Here is a 20,868-nt window from a genome sequence, read left to right as displayed (position 1 = left end):
CTGCCCCTCAATCCCAGCCCCTCAATCCCAGCCCCTCATTCCCTGTCCCTCAGTCCCTGTCCCTCAGTCCCTGTCCCCAATCCCTGTCCCTCAGTCTCTTTCCCCACTCTCTGTCCCTCAGTCCCTGTCCCTCATTCTCTGTCCCTCAGCCCCTGTCCCCAATCTCTGACCCTCAGTCTCTGTCCCCGACCCTGTCCCTCAGCCCCTGTCCCTCAGCCCCTGTCCCTCAGCCCCTGTCCCTCAGCCCCTGTCCCTCAGCCCCTGTCCCTCAGCCCCTGTCCCTCAGCCCCTGTCCCTCAGCCCCTGTCCACAGTCTCTGGCTCTCTTTCCCTGTCCCTCATTCTCTGTCCCTCAGCCCCTGACCTCAGTCCCTGTCCCTCAGTCCCTGTCCACAGTCTCTGGCTCTCTCTCCCTGTCCCTCAGTCTCTGTCCCTCAGTCTCTGTCCCTCAGTCTCTGTCCCTCAGTCTCTGTCCCCAGACGTGTCCCTCAGTCCCTGTCCCTCAGCCCCTGACCCCAGTCCCTCAGTCCCTGTCCACAGTCTCTAGCTCTCTCTCCCTGTCCCTCATTCTCTGTCCCTCATTCTCTGTCCCTCATTCTCTATCCCTCATTCTCTGTCCCTCATTCTCTGTCCCTCATTCTCTGTCCCTCATTCTCTGTCCCTCATTCTCTGTCCCTCATTCTCTGTCCCTCATTCTCTGTCCCTCATTCTCTGTCCCTGTTTCTGTCCCCAGACCTGTCCCTCAGACCCTGTCCCTCAGACCCTGTCCCTCAGACCCTGTCCCTCAGACCCTGTCCCTCAGACCCTGTCCCTCAATCCCTGTCCCTCAATCCCTGTCCCTCAATCCCTGTCTCCAGTCCCTGTCCCCAGTCTCTGTCCATCAGCCCCTGCCCCCAATCTCTGTCCCTCAGTCTCTGTCCCTCAGTCTCTCTCCCCAGACCCTGTCCCTCAGTCTCTGTCCCTCAGCCCCTGACCCCAGTCCCTCAGTCCCTATCCCTCAGTCCCTGTCCACAGTCTCTGGCTCTCTCTCCCTGTCCCTCAGTCTCTGTCCCTCAGTCTCTGTCCCTCAGTCTCTGTCCCTCAGTCTCTGTCCCTCAGTCTCTGTCCCTCAGTCTCTGTCCTCAGTCCCTGTCCCTCAGTCCCTGTCCCTCAGTCCCTGTCCCTCAGTCCCTGTCCCTCAGTCCCTGTCCCTCAGTCTCTGTCCTCAGTCCCTGTCCCTCAGTCCCTGTCCCTCAGTCCCTGTCCCTCAGTCCCTGTCCCTCAATCCCTGTTCCCAGCCCCTGTTCCCAGCCCCTGTCCCTCAGCCCCTGTCCCTCAGCCCCTGTCCCTCAGCCCCTGTCCCCAGTCTCTGTCCCCAGTCTCTGTCCCCAGTCTCTGTCCCCAGTCTCTGTCCCCAGTCTCTGTCCCAGTTTCTGTCCCCAGACCTGTCCCTCAGTCCCTGTCCCTCATTCTTTGTCCCTCAGCCCCTGACCTCAGTCCCTATCCCTCAGTCCCTGTCCACAGTCTCTGGCTCTCTCTCCCTGTCCCTCATTCTCTGTCCCTCATTCTCTGTCCCTCATTCTCTGTCCCCAGTCTCTGTCCCCCAGTGTCTGTCCCCAGTGTCTGTCCCCAGTGTCTGTCCCTCAGTCTCTGTCCCTCAGTCTCTGTCCCTCAGTCTCTGTCCCTCAGTCTCTGTCCCTCAGTCTCTGTCCCCAGACCTGTCCCTCAATCCCTGTCCCTCAATCCCTGTCCCTCAATCCCTGTCCCTCAATCCCTGTCCCTCAGTCCCTGTCCCTCAGTCCCTGTCCCTCAGTCCCTGTCCCTCAGTCCCTGTCCCTCAGTCTATTTCCCCACTCTCTGTCCCTCATTCTCTGTCCCTCATTCTCTGTCCCTCATTCTCTGTCCCTCATTCTCTGTCCCTCATTCTCTGTCCCCAGTCTCTGTCCCCCAGTGTCTGTCCCCAGTGTCTGTCCCTCAGTCTCTGTCCCTAGCCCCTGTCCCCAGTCTCTGTCCCCAGTCTCTGTCCCCAGTCTCTGTCCCCAGACCTGCCCCTCAATCCCAGCCCCTCAATCCCAGCCCCTCATTCCCTGTCCCTCAGTCCCTGTCCCTCAGTCCCTGTCCCCAATCCCTGTCCCTCAGTCTCTTTCCCCACTCTCTGTCCCTCAGTCCCTGTCCCTCATTCTCTGTCCCTCAGCCCCTGTCCCCAATCTCTGACCCTCAGTCTCTGTCCCCGACCCTGTCCCCAGACCTGTCCCTCAGCCCCTGTCCCTCAGCCCCTGTCCCTCAGCCCCTGTCCCTCAGCCCCTGTCCCTCAGCCCCTGTCCCTCAGCCCCTGTCCCTCAGCCCCTGTCCACAGTCTCTGGCTCTCTTTCCCTGTCCCTCATTCTCTGTCCCTCAGCCCCTGACCTCAGTCCCTGTCCCTCAGTCCCTGTCCACAGTCTCTGGCTCTCTCTCCCTGTCCCTCAGTCTCTGTCCCTCAGTCTCTGTCCCTCAGTCTCTGTCCCTCAGTCTCTGTCCCTCAGTCTCTGTCCCTCAGTCTCTGTCCCTCAGTCTCTGTCCCCAGACGTGTCCCTCAGTCCCTGTCCCTCAGCCCCTGACCCCAGTCCCTCAGTCCCTATCCCTCAGTCCCTGTCCACAGTCTCTAGCTCTCTCTCCCTGTCCCTCATTCTCTGTCCCTCATTCTCTGTCCCTCATTCTCTGTCCCTCATTCTCTATCCCTCATTCTCTGTCCCTCATTCTCTGTCCCTCATTCTCTGTCCCTCATTCTCTGTCCCTCATTCTCTGTCCCTCATTCTCTGTCCCTCATTCTCTGTCCCTGTTTCTGTCCCCAGACCTGTCCCTCAGACCCTGTCCCTCAGACCCTGTCCCTCAGACCCTGTCCCTCAGACCCTGTCCCTCAATCCCTGTCCCTCAATCCCTGTCCCTCAATCCCTGTCCCTCAATCCCTGTCCCTCAATCCCTGTCCCTCAATCCCTGTCCCTCAATCCCTGTCCCTCAATCCCTGTCTCCAGTCCCTGTCTCCAGTCCCTGTCCCCAGTCTCTGTCCATCAGCCCCTGCCCCCAATCTCTGTCCCTCAGTCTCTGTCCCTCAGTCTCTCTCCCCAGACCCTGTCCCTCAGTCTCTGTCCCTCAGCCCCTGACCCCAGTCCCTCAGTCCCTATCCCTCAGTCCCTGTCCACAGTCTCTGGCTCTCTCTCCCTGTCCCTTAGTCTCTGTCCCTCAGTCTCTGTCCCTCAGTCTCTGTCCCTCAGTCTCTGTCCTCAGTCCCTGTCCCTCAGTCCCTGTCCCTCAGTCCCTGTCCCTCAGTCCCTGTCCCTCAGTCCCTGTCCCTCAGTCCCTGTCCCCAGCCCCTGTCCCTCAGCCCCTGTCCCTCAGCCCCTGTCCCTCAGCCCCTGTCCCTCAGCCCCTGTCCCTCAGCCCCTGTCCCCAGTCTCTGTCCCCAGTCTCTGTCCCCAGTCTCTGTCCCCAGTCTCTGTCCCAGTTTCTGTCCCCAGACCTGTCCCTCAGTCCCTGTCCCTCATTCTTTGTCCCTCAGCCCCTGACCTCAGTCCCTATCCCTCAGTCCCTGTCCACAGTCTCTGGCTCTCTCTCCCTGTCCCTCATTCTCTGTCCCTCATTCTCTGTCCCCAGTCTCTGTCCCCCAGTGTCTGTCCCCAGTGTCTGTCCCTCAGTCTCTGTCCCTCAGTCTCTGTCCCTCAGTCTCTGTCCCTCAGTCTCTGTCCCTCAGTCTCTGTCCCCAGACCTGTCCCTCAATCCCTGTCCCTCAATCCCTGTCCCTCAATCCCTGTCCCTCAATCCCTGTCCCTCAGTCCCTGTCCCTCAGTCCCTGTCCCTCAGTCCCTGTCCCTCAGTCTATTTCCCCACTCTCTGTCCCTCATTCTCTGTCCCTCATTCTCTGTCCCTCATTCTCTGTCCCTCATTCTCTGTCCCTCATTCTCTGTCCCTCATTCTCTGTCCCTCATTCTCTGTCCCTCATTCTCTGTCCCTCATTCTCTGTCCCTCATTCTCTGTCCCTAGCCCCTGTCCCCAGTCTCTGTCCCCAGTCTCTGTCCCTCAGTCTCTGTCCCTCAGTCTCTGTCCCTCAGTCTCTGTCCCCAGTCTCTGTCCCCAGTCTCTGTCCCCAGTCTCTGTCCCTCAGTCTCTGTCCCTCAGTCTCTGTCCCTCAGTCTCTGTCCCTCAGTCTCTGTCCCCAGACCTGTCCATCAGTCCCTGTCCATCAGTCCCTGTCCCTCAATCCCTGTCCCTCAATCCCTGTCCCTCAGTCCCTGTCCCTCAGTCCCTGTCCCTCAGTCCCTGTCCCTCAGTCCCTGTCCCTCAGTCCCTGTCCCTCAGTCCCTGTCCCTCAGTCCCTGTCCCTCAGTCCCTGTCCCTCAGTCCCTGTCCCTCAGTCCCTGTCCCTCAGTCTATTTCCCCACTCTCTGTCCCTCATTCTCTGTCCCTCATTCTCTGTCCCTCATTCTCTGTCCCTCATTCTCTGTCCCTCATTCTCTGTCCCTAGCCCCTGTCCCCAGTCTCTGTCCCCAGTCTCTGTCCCCAGTCTCTGTCCCCAGACCTGTCCATCAGTCCCTGTCCCTCAATCCCTGTCCCTCAATCCCTGTCCCTCAGTCCCTGTCCCTCAGTCCCTGTCCCTCAGTCCCTGTCCCTCAGTCCCTGTCCCTCAGTCCCTGTCCCTCAGTCCCTGTCCCTCAATCCCTGTCCCTCAATCCCTGTCCCTCAGTCTCTGTCCCTCAATCCCTGTCCCTCAGTCTCTGTCCCTCAGTCTCTGTCCCTCAGTCTCTGTCCCTCAGTCTCTGTCCCTCAGTCCCTGTCCCTCAATCCCTGTCCCCAGCCCCTGTCCCTCAGCCCCTGTCCCTCAGCCCCTGTCCCTCAGCCCCTGTCCCTCAGCCCCTGTCCCTCAGCCCCTGTCCCTCAGTCCCTGACCTCAGTCTCTGTCCCAGTTTCTGTCCCCAGACCTGTCCCTCAGTCCCTGTCCCTCATTCTTTGTCCCTCAGCCCCTGACCTCAGTCCCGATCCCTCAGTCCCTGTCCACAGTCTCTGGCTCTCTCTCCCTGTCCCTCATTCTCTGTCCCCAGTCTCTGTCCCTCATTCTCTGTCCCCAGTGTCTGTCCCTCAGTCTCTGTCCCTCAGTCTCTGTCCCCAGACCTGTCCATCAGTCCCTGTCCCTCAATCCCTGTCCCTCAGTCCCTGTCCCTCAGTCCCTGTCCCTCAGTCTATTTCCCCACTCTCTGTCCCTCATTCTCTGTCCCTCATTCTCTGTCCCTCATTCTCTGTCCCTCATTCTCTGTCCCTCATTCTCTGTCCCTCATTCTCTGTCCCCATTCTCTGTCCCCAGTCTCTGTCCCCAGTCTCTGTCCCTCAGTCTCTGTCCCTCAGTCCCTGTCCCTCAGTCCCTGTCCCTCAGTCCCTGTCCCTCAATCCCTGTCCCTCAATCCCTGTCCCTCAATCCCTCAGTCCCTGTCCCTCAGTCCCTGTCCCTCAGTCCCTGTCCCTCAGTCCCTGTCCCTCAGTCCCTGTCCCTCAGTCTATTTCCCCATTCTCTGTCCCTCATTCTCTGTCCCTCATTCTCTGTCCCTCATTCTCTGTCCCTCATTCTCTGTCCCTCATTCTCTGTCCCTAGCCCCTGTCCCCAGCCTCTGTCCCCAGTCTCTGTCCCCAGTCTCTGTCCCTCAGTCTCTGTCCCTCAGTCTCTGTCCCTCAGTCTCTGTCCCTCAGTCTCTGTCCCTCAGTCTCTGTCCATCAGTCCCTGTCCCTCAATCCCTGTCCCTCAATCCCTGTCCCTCAATCCCTGTCCCTCAGTCCCTGTCCCTCAGTCCCTGTCCCTCAGTCCCTGTCCCTCAATCCCTGTCCCTCAGTCCCTGTCCCTCAGTCCCTGTCCCTCAGTCCCTGTCCCTCAGTCCCTGTCCCTCAGTCTCTGTCCCTCAATCCCTGTCCCTCAATCCCTGTCCCTCAATCCCTGTCCCTCAGTCCCTGTCCCTCAGTCCCTGTCCCTCAATCCCTGTCCCTCAATCCCTGTCCCTCAATCCCTGTCCCTCAATCCCTGTCCCTCAATCCCTGTCCCTCAATCCCTGTCCCTCAGTCTCTGTCCCTCAGTCTCTGTCCCTCAGTCTCTGTCCCTCAATCCCTGTCCCTCAATCCCTGTCCCTCAATCCCTGTCCCTCAGTCTCTGTCCCTCAGTCTCTGTCCCTCAGTCTCTGTCCCTCAGTCTCTGTCCCTCAGTCTCTGTCCCTCAGTCTCTGTCCCTCAGTCTCTGTCCCTCAGTCTCTGTCCCTCAGCCCGTGTCCCCAATCTCTGTCCCTCAATCCCTGTCTCCAGCCCCTGTCGCTCAGTCTCTGTCCCTCAGTCCCTGTCCCTCAGTCCCTGTCCCTCAGTCCCTGTCCCTCAGTCCCTGTCCCCAGCCCCTGTCCCTCAGCCCCTGTCCCTCAGCCCCTGTCCCTCAGCCCCTGTCTCTCAGCCCCTGTCTCTCAGCCCCTGTCCCTCAGCCCCTGTCCCTCAGCCTCTGTCCCTCAGTCTCTGTCCCCAGTCTCTGTCCCCAGTCTCTGTCCCCAGTCTCTGTCCCCAGTCTCTGTCCCAGTCTCTGTCCCAGTCTCTGTCCCAGTTTCTGTCCCCAGACCTGTCCCTCAGTCCCTGTCCCTCATTCTTTGTCCCTCAGCCCCTGACCTCAGTCCCTATCCCTCAGTCCCTGTCCACAGTCTCTGGCTCTCTCTCCCTGTCCCTCATTCTCTGTCCCCAGTCTCTGTCCCCAGTGTCTGTCCCCAGTGTCTGTCCCTCAGTCTCTGTCCCTCAGTCTCTGTCCCTCAGTCTCTGTCCCTCAGTCTCTGTCCCCAGACCTGTCCCTCATTCCCTGTCCCTCAATCCCTGTCCCTCAATCCCTGTCCCTCAATCCCTGTCCCTCAATCCCTGTCCCTCAGTCCCTGTCCCTCAGTCCCTGTCCCTCAGTCCCTGTCCCTCAGTCCCTGTCCCTCAGTCCCTGTCCCTCAGTCCCTGTCCCTCAGTCTATTTCCCCACTCTCTGTCCCTCATTCTCTGTCCCTCATTTTCTGTCCCTCATTCTCTGTCCCTCATTCTCTGTCCCTCATTCTCTGTCCCTCAATCTCTGTCCCTCAATCTCTGTCCCTCAATCTCTGTCCCTCAATCTCTGTCCCTCATTCTCTGTCCCTCATTCTCTGTCCCTAGCCCCTGTCCCCAGTCTCTGTCCCTCAGTCTCTGTCCCTCAGTCTCTGTCCCTCAGTCTCTGTCCCTCAGTCTCTGTCCCTCAGTCTCTGTCCCTCAGTCTCTGTCCCCAGACCTGTCCATCAGTCCCTGTCCCTCAATCCCTGTCCCTCAGTCCCTGTCCCTCAGTCCCTGTCCCTCAGTCCCTGTCCCTCAGTCCCTGTCCCTCAGTCCCTGTCCCTCAGTCCCTGTCCCTCAGTCTATTTCCCCACTCTCTGTCCCTCATTCTCTGTCCCCAGTCTCTGTCCCCAGTCTCTGTCCCCAGTCTCTGTCCCTCAGTCTCTGTCCCTCAGTCTCTGTCCCTCAGTCTCTGTCCCTCAGTCTCTGTCCCTCAGTCTCTGTCCCCAGACCTGTCCATCAGTCCCTGTCCCTCAGTCCCTGTCCCTCAGTCCCTGTCCCTCAGTCCCTGTCCCTCAGTCCCTGTCCCTCAATCCCTGTCCCTCAATCCCTGTCCCTCAGTCTATTTCCCCACTCTCTGTCCCTCATTCTCTGTCCCTCATTCTCTGTCCCTCATTCTCTGTCCCTCATTCTCTGTCCCCAGCCCCTGTCCCCAGTCTCTGTCCCCAGTCTCTGTCCCCAGTCTCTGTCCCTCAGTCTCTGTCCCTCAGTCTCTGTCCCTCAGTCTCTGTCCCTCAGTCTCTGTCCCTCAGTCTCTGTCCCTCAGTCTCTGTCCCAGACCTGTCCCTCAATCCCTTTCCCTCAATCCCTGTCCCTCAATCCCTGTCCCTCAATCCCTGTCCCTCAGTCCCTGTCCCTCAGTCCCTGTCCCTCAGTCCCTGTCCCTCAATCGCTGTCCCTCAATCGCTGTCCCTCAATCCCTGTCCCTCAGTCCCTGTCCCTCAGTCCCTGTCCCTCAGTCCCTGTCCCTCAGTCCCTGTCCCTCAATCCCTGTCCCTCAATCCCTGTCCCTCAATCCCTGTCCCTCAATCCCTGTCCCTCAGCCCGTGTCCCCAATCTCTGTCCCTCAGTCTCTGTCCCTCAGTCTCTGTCCCTCAGTCTCTGTCCCTCAGTCTCTGTCCCTCAGTCTCTGTCCCTCAGTCTCTGTCCCTCAGTCTCTGTCCCTCAGTCTCTGTCCCTCAGTCTCTGTCCCCCAGTTTCTGTCTCCAGACCTGTCCCTCAATCCCTGTCCCTCAATCCCTGTCCCTCAATCCCTGTCCCTCAATCCCTGTCCCTCAATCCCTGTCCCTCAATCCCTGTCCCCAGACCCTGTCCCCAGACCCTGTCCCCAGACCCTGTCCCCAGACCCTGTCCCCAGACCCTGTCCCCAGACCCTGTCCCCAGACCCTGTCCCTCAGTCTCTGTCCCTCAGTCTCTGTCCCTCAGTCTCTGTCCCTCAGTCTCTGTCCCTCAGTCTCTGTCCCTCAGTCTCTGTCCCCAGACGTGTCCCTCAGCCCCTGACCCCAGTCCCTCAGTCCCTGTCCACAGTCTCTGGCTCTCTCTCTCTGTCCCTCATTCTCTGTCCCTCATTCTCTGTCCCTCATTCTCTGTCCCTCATTCCCTGTCCCTCAGTCTCTGTCCCTCAGTCTCTGTCCCTCAGTCTCTGTCCCTCAGTCTCTGTCCCTCAATCTCTGTCCCTCAATCTCTGTCCCCAGACCCTGTCCCCAGACCCTGTCCCCAGACCCTGTCCCTCAGACCCTGTCCCTCAGACCCTGTCCCTCAGTCTCTGTCCCTCAGTCTCTGTCCCCAGACCTGCCCCTCAATCCCAGCCCCTCAATCCCAGCCCCTCATTCCCTGTCCCTCAGTCCCTGTCCCTCAGTCCCTGTCCCCAATCCCTGTCCCTCAGTCTCTTTCCCCACTCCCTGTCCCTCAGTCCCTGTCCCTCAGCCCCTGTCCCCAATCTCTGACCCTCAGTCTCTGTCCCCGACCCTGTCCCTCAGTCTCTGTCCCTCAGTCTCTGTCCCTCAGTCTCTGTCCCTCAGCCCCTGTCCCTCAGCCCCTGTCCCTCAGCCCCTGTCCCTCAGCCCCTGTCCCTCAGCCCCTGTCCCTCAGTCCCTGTCCCTCAGTCCCTGTCCACAGTCTCTGGCTCTCTCTCCCTGTCCCTCAGTCTCTGTCCCTCAGTCTCTGTCCCTCAGTCTCTGTCCCTCAGTCTCTGTCCCTCAGTCTCTGTCCCTCAGTCTCTGTCCCCAGACGTGTCCCTCAGTCCCTGTCCCTCAGCCCCTGACCCCAGTCCCTCAGTCCCTATCCCTCAGTCCCTGTCCACAGTCTTTAGCTCTCTCTCCCTGTCCCTCATTCTCTGTCCCTCATTCTCTGTCCCTCATTCTCTGTCCCTCATTCTCTGTCCCTCATTCTCTGTCCCTCAGTCTCTGTCCCTCAGTCTCTGTCCCTCAGTCTCTGTCCCTCAGTCTCTGTCCCTCAGTCTCTGTCCCTCATTCTCTGTCCCTCATTCTCTGTCCCTCATTCTCTGTCCCTCATTCTCTGTCCCTCATTCTCTGTCCCCAGACCTGTCCCCAGACCCTGTCCCTCAGACCCTGTCCCTCAGACCCTGTCCCTCAGACCCTGTCCCTCAGACCCTGTCCCTCAGACCCTGTCCCTCAATCCCTGTCCCTCAATCCCTGTCCCTCAATCCCTGTCCCCAGTCTCTGTCCATCAGCCCCTGCCCCTCAGTCTCTCTCCCCAGACCCTGTCCCTCAGTCTCTGTCCCTCAGCCCCTGACCCCAGTCCCTCAGTCCCTATCCCTCAGTCCCTGTCCACAGTCTCTGGCTCTCTCTCCCTGTCCCTTAGTCTCTGTCCCTTAGTCTCTGTCCCTTAGTCTCTGTCCCTTAGTCTCTGTCCCTCAGTCTCTGTCCTCAGTCCCTGTCCCTCAGTCCCTGTCCCTCAGTCCCTGTCCATCAGTCCCTGTCCCTCAGTCTCTGTCCTCAGTCCCTGTCCCTCAGTCTCTGTCCCTCAGTCCCTGTCCCTCAATCCCTGTCCCCAGCCCCTGTTCCCAGCCCCTGTCCCTCAGCCCCTGTCCCTCAGCCCCTGTCCCTCAGCCCCTGTCCCTCAGCCCCTGTCCCTCAGCCCCTGTCCCTCAGCCCCTGTCCCTCAGCCCCTGTCCCAGTTTCTGTCCCCAGACCTGTCCCTCAGTCCCTGTCCCTCATTCTTTGTCCCTCAGCCCCTGACCTCAGTCCCTATCCCTCAGTCCCTGTCCACAGTCTCTGGCTCTCTCTCCCTGTCCCTCATTCTCTGTCCCCAGTCTCTGTCCCTCATTCTCTGTCCCCAGTGTCTGTCCCTCAGTCTCTGTCCCTCAGTCTCTGTCCCTCAGTCTCTGTCCCTCAGTCTCTGTCCCTCAGTCTCTGTCCCTCAGTCTCTGTCCCTCCATCCCTGTCCCCCAGTCCCTGTCCCTCAGTCCCTGTCCCTCAGTCCCTGTCCCCCAGTCCCTGCCCCCAGTCCCTGTCCCGCAGTCCCTGTCCCGCAGTCCCTGTCCCCCAGTCCCTGTCCCCCAGTCCCTGTCCCCCAGCCCCTGTCCCCAATCTCTGTCCCCAATCTCTGTCCCTCAGTCTCTGTCCCTCAGTCTCTGTCCCTCAGTCTCTGTCCCTCAGTCTCTGTCCCTCAGTCTCTGTCCCTCAGTCTCTGTCCCTCAGTCTCTGTCCCTCAGTCTCTGTCCCTCAGTCTCTGTCCCTCAGACTCCAACCCTCAGTCTGTCTGCAATAACTTGTCTTGTTACCCTGAGCAGAATCGGACTTTTGCTCCAGACAGTGTGTCAGGAACTGGATATATTGTGAGTGGATATTAAAGTTGAGTTTCTGTTACAGATACCTCATCACTCGGTCGGAGATGCAGTTGTTCATCGAACGCTGTATGAAAGCAGTGGGAGCCAAGAGCAGTCATGGTTCAGCCCTGGGCAACGTGCTGGTGGAAGGAGATTACAGAGGGCACTACAGCCACGGACTCAACAGACTGGGTGTGTGATCACCTCGATATCCAGTGAGACCAGGGAGGGGTCTGTATATTGGGAGGGACCTGGTCTCCACCATTCTCTGCTCATCACACCAGCGATTGGGAATATTTATGGCTCTTCCCCAGTGAAATAACTCTGATTATTGGGGGGTGGGACAGTTTGCGATGATGAACATAGATTGAACATAGGAAGAGGGGCCGGTCATTCAGCCCCAGGGGGTGGGGGTCGGGGGGGATTATTTCCAAGGGGTGCGACTCGGGTTGCGGGGGGGGGGTTATTTCCGGGAAGGGCTGCCCCTCCTCTCTGAACAGCAGCTGGAGAGTTCGAATCTGCAGCGAGTTTCTCTTCTGGTCCGTTCCCCCCGCTATTTATACAAAGAGGGGGAACGGCCTGATCGCCCGTAATGGTCAGCGATGCCCCCCCCTCTCGGACACCCCCTCTCGGACACCCCCTCTCGGACACCCCCTCTCGGACACCCCCTCTCGGACACCCCCTCTCGGACACCCCTCTCGGACACCCCCTCTCGGACACCCCCTCTCGGACACCCCCTCTCGGACACCCCCTCTCGGACACCCCTCTCGGACACCCCCTCTCGGACACCCCTCTCGGACACCCCCCTCTCGGACACCCCCCCTCATGGACACCCCCCTCTCGGACACCCCCTCTCGGACACCCCCTCTCGGACACCCCCTCTCGGACACCCCTCATGGACACCCCCCTCTCGGACACCCCCCCTCATGGACACCCCCCTCTCGGACACCCCCCTCTCGGACACCCCCCTCTCGGACACCCCCCTCTCGGACACCCCCCTCTCGGACACCCCCTCTCGGACACCCCCTCTCGGACACCCCTCATGGACACCCCCCTCTCGAACACCCCCCCTCTCGGACACCCCCCCTCTCGGACACCCCCCCCTCGGACACCCCCCCCCCCTCGGACACCCCCCCCCCCTCAGACACCCCCCCCCCCCCTCAGACACCCCCCCCCCCCTCAGACACCCCCCCCCCCCCATAGACATCCCCTTCCCCCCTCAACGCTCAAACAATTTATCAAACTTCTCAACGTACAAATTATAATTTATTGAACTTTTTCACACATTCCCTGAAACCGGTTGGGGTTCTGGATCGGGTTATGGTTCGAAACATAGAAAATAGAAACAGAAATTAGGAGCAGGAGTCGGCCATTCGGCCCATCATTCAATATGATCTTGGCTGATCCTTTGGAAAAACAATTGTTAAAAGAGCTGTAAAAAAAGCTGAAGGGAACTGAGCAACATGGATTCTAACTTTTTTTTTTTATTTGTTCATGGGATGTGGGCGTCGCTGGCGAGGCCGGCATTTATTGCCCATCCCTAATTGCCCTCGAGAAGGTGGTGGTGAGCCGCCTTCTTGAACCGCTGCAGTCCGTGTGGTGAAGGTTCTCCCACAGTGCTGTTAGGAAGGGAGTTCCAGGATTTTGACCCAGCGACAATGAAGGAATAGCGATATATTTCCAAGTCGGGATGGTGTGTGACTTGGAGGGGCACGTGCAGGTGGTGTTGTTCCCATGCGCCTGCTGCCCTTGTCCTTCTAGGTGGTAGAGGTCGCGGGTTTGGGAGGTGCTGTCGAAGAAGCCTTGGCGAGTTGCTGCAGTGCATCCTGTGGATGGTGCACACTGCAGCCACAGTGCGCCGGTGGTGAAGGGAGTGAATGTTTAGGGTGGTGGATGGGGTGCCAATCAAGCGGGCTGCTTTATCTTGGATGTTGTCGAGCTTCTTGAGTGTTGTTGGAGCTGCGCTCATCCAGGCAAGTGGAGAGTATTCCATCACACTCCTGACTTGTGCTTTGTAGATGGTGGAAAGGCTTTGGGGAGTCAGGAGGTGAGTCACTCGCCGCAGAATACCCAGCCTCTGACCTGCTTTTGTAGCCACAGTATTTATATAGCTGGTCCAGTTAAGTTTCTGGTCAATGGTGACCCCCAGGATGTTGATGGTGGGGGATTCGGTGATGGTAATGCCATTGAATGTCAAGGGGAGGTGGTTAGACTCTCTCTTGTTGGAGATGGTCATTGCCTGGCACTTATCTGGCGCGAATGTTACTTGCCACATATCAGCCCAAGCCTGGATGTTGTCCAGGTCTTGCTGCATGCAGGCTCGGACTGCTTCATTATCTGAGGGGTTGCGAATGGAACTGAACACTGTGCAGTCATCAGCGAACATCCCCATTTCTGACCTTATGATGGAGGGAAGGTCATTGATGAAGCAGCTGAAGATGGTTGGGCCTAGGACACTGCCCTGAGGAACTCCTGCAGCAATGCCCTGGGGCTGAGATGATTGGCCTCCAACAACCACTACCATCTTCCTTTGTGCGAGGTATGACTCCAGCCACTGGAGAGTTTTCCCCCTGATTCCCATTGACTTCAATTTTACTCGGGCTCCTTGGTGCCACACTCGGTCAAATGCTGCCTTGATGTCAAGGGCAGTCACTCTCACCTCACCTCTGGAATTCAGCTCTTTTGCCCATGTTTGGACCAAGGCTGTAATGAGGTCTGGAGCCGAGTGGTCCTGGCGGAACCCAAACTGAGCATCACTTTGCTGATGATTGAGAGTAGACTGATGGGGCGGTAATTGGCCGGATTGGATTTGTCCTGCTTTTTGTGGACAGGACATACCTGGGCAATTTTCCACATTGTCGGGTGGATGCCAGTGTTGTAGCTGTACTGGAACAGCTTGGCTAGAGGCGCAGCTAGTTCTGGAGCACAAGTCTTCAGCACTACAGCTGGGATGTTGTCAGGGCCCATAGCCTTTGCTGTATCCAGTGCACTCAGCCGTTTCTTGATATCACGTGGGAGTGAATCGAATTGGCTGAAGACTGGCTTCCGTGATGGTGGGGATATCGGGAGGAGGCTGAGATGGATCATCCACTCGGCACTTCTGGCTGAAGATGGTTGCAAATGCTTCAGCCTTGTCTTTTGCACTCACGTGCTGGACTCCGCCATCATTGAGAATGGCGATGTTTGCAGAGCCTCCTCCTCCCGTTAGTTGTTTAATTGTCCACCACCATTCACGACTGGATGTGGCAGGACTGCAGAGCTTTGATCTGATCCGTTGGTTGTGGAATCGCTTCGCTCTGTCTATAGCATGTTGCTTCCGCTGTTTAGCATGCATGTAGTCCTGAGTTGTAGCTTCACCAGGTTGGCACCTCATTTTTAGGTACGCCTGGTGCTGCTCCTGGCATGCTCTTCCACACTCCTCATTGAACCAGGGTTGATCCTCTGGCTTGTTGGTAATGGTAGAGTGAGGAATATGCCGGGCCATGAGGTTACAGATTGTGCTGGAATACAATTCTGCTGCTGCTGATGGCCCACAGCACCTCATGGATGCCCAGTTTTGAGCTGCTAGATCTGTTCTGAATCTATCCCATTTAGCACGGTGCATGATGTCCTCAGTGCGAAGACGGGATTTCATCTCCACGAGGACTGTGCGGTGGTCACTCCTACCAATACTGTCATGGACAGATGCATTTGCGACAGGTAGATTGGTGAGGACGAGGTCAAGTCAGTTTTTCCCTCGTGTTGGTTCACTCACCACCTGCCGCAGGCCCAGTCTGGCAGCTCTGTCCTTCAGGACTCGGCCAGCTCGGTCAGTAGTGGTGCTACCGAGCCACTCTTGGTGATGGACATTGAAGTCCCCCACCCAGAGTACATTTTGTGCCCTTGCTCCCCTCAGTGCTTCCTCCAAGTGGTGTTCAACATGGAGGAGGACTGATTCATCAGCTGAGGGAGGACGGTAGGTGGTAATCAGCAGGAGGTTTCCTTGCCCATGTTTGACCTGATGACGTGAGATTTCATGGGGTCCGGAGTCAATGTTGAGGACTCCCAGGGCCACTCCCTCCTGACTGTATATCACTGTACCGCCACCTCTGGTGGGTCTGTCCTGCCGGTGGGACAGGACATACCCAGGGATGGTGATAGAAGAGTCTGGGACGTTGGCTGAAAGGTATGATTCTGTGAGTATGGCTATGTCAGGCTGTTGCTTGACTGGTCTGTGGGACAGCTCTCCCAATTTTGGCACAAGTCCCCAGATGTTAGTGAGGAGGACCTTGCAGGGTCGACTGGGCTTGGTGTTTTGCCGTTGTCGTGTCCGGTGCCTAGTGGTCCGTCCGGTTTTATTCTTATTGTGACTTTTCGTCATGAGATTTTACAACTGAGTGTCTTGCTAGGCCATTTCAGAGGGCAATTAAGAATCAACCACATTGCTGTGGGTCTGGAGTCACATATAGGCCAGACCGGGTAAGGACGGCAGGTTTCCTTCCCTAAAGGACATTCGTGAACCAGATGGGTTTTTACGACAATCCGGTAGTTTCATGGCCATCATTACTGATACTAGCATTTTAATTCCAGATTTTATTTTAATTAATTGAATTTAAATTCGCCAGCTGCCGTGGCGGGATTTGAACGCATGACTCTGGATTTTAGTCCAGGCCTCTGGATTACTAGCCCAGTAACATAACCACTATGCTACCGTACCTGGTACATGTCTGCACCACAAACTGTTGGTGTTTGTGTTGCAGACATGTACTGGAGGGTCAGGGTTCGGGTTAGGGTCGTTCGGGTCAGGGTCAGGGTTCGGGTCAGGATTTGGGTTAGGGTCAAGGTTCGGGTCAGGGTTCGAGACAGGTTTGGGTCAGGGTTCGGGTTAGGGTCAGAGTTCGGGCCAGGGTTCAGGTTAGGGTCAGGGATCGGGTTCGGTCAGGTTAGAGTCAGGGTTCAGCTCAGGGTTAGGGTCAGGGTCCGGGTTAAGTTCGGGGTTTGGGTTCAGGTTCAGGTCAGGGTTCCGATTAGCGTCAGGGATCGGGTTCGGTCAGATTAGGGTCAGGGTTAAGGTCACGGTTCGGGTCAGGGCTCAGGTTAAGGTCGGGATTTGGGTTAGTGCCAGGGTTCGGGTTCGAGTCAGGGTTCAGGTTAGGGTCAGGGTTCGAGTTAGGGTCAGGGTTTGAGTTCGGCTCGGTGCAGGTTTGGGTCAGGGTTCGGATTAGGATTTCGGTTCGAGTCAGGGTTTGGGGTCAGGGTTCAGGTTAGGGTCATGGTTCGGGTCAGAATTTGGGTTCAGGTTGGGGTCAGGGTTCAGGTCAGGGTCAGGGTTCGAATTAAAGTCAGGGTTTGAGTTAGGTTCAAGGTGCAAGTGGGGTCAGGGTTCAGGTTTGGGTTAGGGTTCTAACTATGACGGTGTGTCTATGTTGCAGACATGTATTTGAAGGACCTGAAGTCTGGAATCTGTGCCAAGGACGGGGAGCCCGTAATTGAAAAGTCAACAGTGGCCACAGCATTGGTGAATGGCAATAATCTAATAGGACCAGTGGTTGGCAATTTCTGCATGGATCTGGCTATTCAAATGGCCAAAGAAGTGGGAATCGGATGGGTGGCAGCTTATGGTGAGTGCCAGTACCAGCTCTGTGACGCTTGTTAATCCCTGTTTATTGATTTAACTGAAGTGACTGAGCCAGTTAATGGAGAATGTCCCAGACAACATTTCATTGTTGCTAAAGGTGTGTCGGAAGTGAAGGAGGTAAAAAAAGAGGAATACAGGAAGATACAAAAAGATGCACCGAGAAAGACCACCTGGTCCATCGAGCCTGTCCCATTCAGCTATGTTGCAACTAAGCAGGACATCCCCCCCATATCCCCCAATACCTCATGCCCTCCCCCAATACCCCCCAATACCTCCCAATACCCTCCCCCAATACCCACCAATACCCTCCCCAATACCCCCATATGCTCCTCAATGCCCCCCAATTTCCTCCCCACAATACCCCAATCACCTCTAGTACCCCCTCAATACCCCCCAATACTCTCCCAAAACTCCACAATAACTCCACAATATCCCCCAATACCCTCCCCCCAATACCCTCCCCAATACCCCCCAATAACCCACAATTCCCCATCACAATACCCCAATCCTCTCCAGTAGCCCCCAATACCCCCATACCCTCCCCAATACCCCATACCCTCCCAATACCCCCAATACTCCACAATAACCTCCCCCATACCCACCAATACCCCCAATACCCTCACCCAACACTCCCCAATGCCCTCCCAATTCCCCCCAATACCCTCCCCCCAAAACGCCCCACTATCCTCCCAATACCAAACCCCCCAATTCCCTCCTCCCAATCCCCCAATACCCTCCCCCAGTACTCCCAGTAACCTACCCCGATACCCCCAATACCCTCTGCCAATACCCCAATAGCCTTCCCAATACCCCCCAATATCCTTATCCAATACCCCCATACCCCCAATACCCTCCCCAATACCCCCATAACACCCAATATGCTCCCCCAATAACCTCATACCCACAATGCCCTCCCAATATCCCCCAAAACCCCCAACCCCCAATACCCCCAAATAGCCCCAATAGTTACTCAATACCCCCATTACCCTCCCCCAATACCTGCAATACCTTCTTCCCAATACCCCCAGTACCCTCCCCCATACCCAACTCAATACCCCACCCAATACTCCCAATACCCTCCCCATACCCCACTCAATACCTCCCCAATAGCCTCCCCACAATATCCCACTCAATACACCCCATCCCCTCCTCCCAATACCCTCCCCCATACCCCACTCAATACCCCATCCCCTCCTCCCAATACCCTCCCCCATACCCCACTCAACACTACCCCAACAATACCCCACCCAATAACCCCCCCATACCCTACCCCCAATACTCTCCTCCATACCCTCCCCCCACCCCCAATCACCAGCAGTGTAAACTCCTGGGACCCTAAAAAAAACCTAGACCAATTTCAGGGAAAATTAATTCTGGGAAATCATAGAAAATTTACGGCACAGAAGGAGGCCATTCAGCCCATCGCGTCCCCGCCGGCCGAAAATGAGCCGTAAATCTCCTCTATACCCTCTCTAGTGCAATCACATCCTTCCTGTAATGTGGTTGACAAATGTAAGGAATCTTACAACACCAGGTTATAGTCCAACAATTTTATTTTAAATCACAAGCTTTCGGAGATTATCCCCGTCGTCAGGTGAGTGACCAGAACTGGACGCAGTACTCAAGCTGTGGCCTAACCAGTATTTTATACAGTTCCAGCACAACCTCTCTGCTCTTATATTCTGTGCCTCGGCTAATAAAGGAAAGTATTCCATATGCCTCCTTAACTACCTTATCGACCTGTCCTGCTACCTTCAGGGATCTGTGGACATGCACTCCAAGGTCCCTCACTTCCTCTACACCCCTCAGTATCCTCCCATTTATTGTGCATTCCCTTGCCTTGTTTGCTCTCCCCAAATGCATTACCTCACACTTCTCCGGATTGAATTCCATTTGCCACTTTTCTGCCCACCTGACCAGTCCATTGATATCTTCCTGCAATCTACAGCTTTAACCACAAGGCCAATTTTTGTATAATCTGCAATCTTCTTAATCATTCCCCCTGTATTTAAGTCCAAATCATTAATAAAAATCACAAAAAGCAAGGGACCGAGTACTGAGCCCTGCGGAACCCCACTGGAAACAGCCTTCCAGTCACAAAAACACCCGTCGACCATTACCCTTTGCTTCCTGCCACTGAGCCAATTTTGCATCCAACTTGCCACTTTCCCTTGGATCCCATGGGCTTGTACTTTTTTGACTAGTTTGCCACCTCCCCTTGACATTCAACGGCATTACCATCGCCGAATCCCCCGCCATCAACATCCTGGGGGTCACCATTGACCAGAAACTTAACTGGACCAGCCACATAAATACTGTGGCTACAAGAGCAGGTCAGAGGCTGGGTATTCTGCGGCGAGTGACACACCCTTACACCCATTTTTGAACAAGGGTGTAACATTTGCAATTCCCCAGTCCTCTGGCACCACCCCTGTATCTAAGGGTGTTTGGAAGATTATGGCCAGTACCCCCACAATTTCCACCCTTACTTCCCTCAGCAACCTCGGATGCATCTCATCCGGAGCGGGTGAGTTATACAGCACGGAGAGAGGCCCTTCGACCCATCGTGTCAAGACTCGAAGTACAGCCAGCCTTTCTAGATCCTCCTCTTTATCAATTTTTAGTCGATCCAGTATCTCAACTATATCTTCCTTTACTGAGACTCTGGCAGCATCTTCCTTGGTAAAGACCGATGCAAAGCACTCATTTAGTACCTCGGGAATCCCCATTGCCTCCGTAAGTAAATCTCCTTTATGGTCCCTAATCAGCCCCACCCCTCCTCTTACTACCCGTTTACTGTTTACAGCCTGTAGAAGACTTTTGGATTCCCTTTTATGTTGGCCGCCAGTCTATTCTTTCCTGTTCTATCTTTGTCCTTTTCCATAATTATGCTAAATCTAACTGAATTATGATCACTACCAAACAAAATGCTCTCCCACTGATACTCCTTCCACCTGCCCACCTTCATTTCCGAAAACTAAATCCAGAACTGCCCCCTCTCTTGTTGGGCTTGCTATGTACTGGCTAAAAAAGTTCTCCTGAATGTAATTTAAGAATTTTGCACCCTCTAAACCCTTCACACTGTTTGTGTCCCACTTGATATTAGGGTGGTTAAAATCCCCGACTATTACTGCCCTACTGTTTTTGCACTTCTCAGAAATTTGCCAACATATTTGCTCCTCTATCTCCCTCTGACTGTTTGGGGGTCTATAGTACACTCCCAGTAGTGTGACTGCCCCTTTTTTGTTCCTTAGCTCAACCCAAATGGCCTCATTTGATGATAATTTTAACATATCATCCCTCAAAGAATCATAGAATCATAGAAAATTTACAGCACAGAGGAGGCCATTCGGCCCATCGTGTCCGCACCGGCTGAGAAACGAGCCACCCAGCCTAATCCCACTTTCCCGCATTTGGTCCGTGGCCCTGCAGGTCACAGCTCTTCAGGTGCACATCCAGGTATTTTTTAAATGAGTTGAGGGTTTCTGCCTCTCCCACCCTCGCAGGCAGTGAGTTCCAGACCCCCACCACTCTCTGGGGGAAAAAAGTTTTCCTCATTTCTGCTCCAATCCCTCTACCAATTACTTTAAATCTATGCCCCCTGGTTATTGATCTCTCTGCTAAGGGAAATAGGTCCTTCCTATCCACTCTATCTAGTCCCCTCATAATTTTGTACCTCAATCAAATCAGCCCTCAGCCTCCTCTGTTCCAAGGAAAACAACCCCAGCCTATCCAATCTTTCCTCATAGCTAAAATTCTCCAGTCCTGGCAACATCCTCGTAAATCTCCTCTGCACCCTCTCTAGTGCAATCACATCTTTCCTGTAATGTGGTGACCAGAACTGTACACAGTACTCAAGCTGTGGCCCAACTAGTGTTTTATACAGTTCCAGCATAACCTCCCTGCTCTTATATTCTAAACAATTTTACAACACAATTATAGTCCAACAATTTTATTTTAAAATTCACAAGCTTTCGGAGGCTTCCTCCTTCCTCAGGTGAATGTCAAGAAATCCTCGAACCTCTCGCATTTATAAATCACAGAACAATACCTGGTGATTACAGACAGTCTTTTCAACTGCCCGTTGCCAAGGCAACCAAAGTGTTCAGACAGACAGGTGTCACCATTCTGTGCCTCGGCTAATAAAGGAAAGTATCCCATATGCCTTCTTAACCACCTTATCTACCTGTCCTGCTACCTTCAGGGATCTGTGGACATGCACTCCAAGGTCCCTCACTTCCTCTACATCTCTCAGTATCCTCCCATTTATTGTGTATTCCCTTGCCTTGTTTGCCCTCCCCAAATGCATTACCTCACACTTCTCCAGATTGAATTCCATTTGCCACTTTTCTCCCTATCTGACCAGTCCATTGATAT

At 55.6% G+C, this 20,868-nt stretch overlaps 1 protein-coding gene across 1 annotated transcript in view; it reads left to right on the top strand.

The window, feature by feature from the left end:
- The first annotated feature begins 10,921 nt into the window (after positions 1–10,921).
- The window catches only part of LOC137327767 (uncharacterized oxidoreductase YjmC-like), an 84,137-nt gene continuing 74,190 nt past the window's right edge, over positions 10,922–20,868 (top strand). Inside the window, 2 exon segments of the mRNA XM_067993576.1 lie at positions 10,922–11,066; positions 16,286–16,474. Of these exon segments, the coding sequence (XP_067849677.1) occupies positions 10,940–11,066; positions 16,286–16,474 (316 nt within the window). The 5' untranslated portion in view covers positions 10,922–10,939.

Source organism: Heptranchias perlo, chromosome 12, assembly GCF_035084215.1.
Source record: "Heptranchias perlo isolate sHepPer1 chromosome 12, sHepPer1.hap1, whole genome shotgun sequence".
Taxonomy (NCBI): domain Eukaryota; kingdom Metazoa; phylum Chordata; class Chondrichthyes; order Hexanchiformes; family Hexanchidae; genus Heptranchias; species Heptranchias perlo.
Note: the sequence above shows the minus strand (reverse complement) of the source record. Positions and strands in the feature narration are given on the sequence as shown.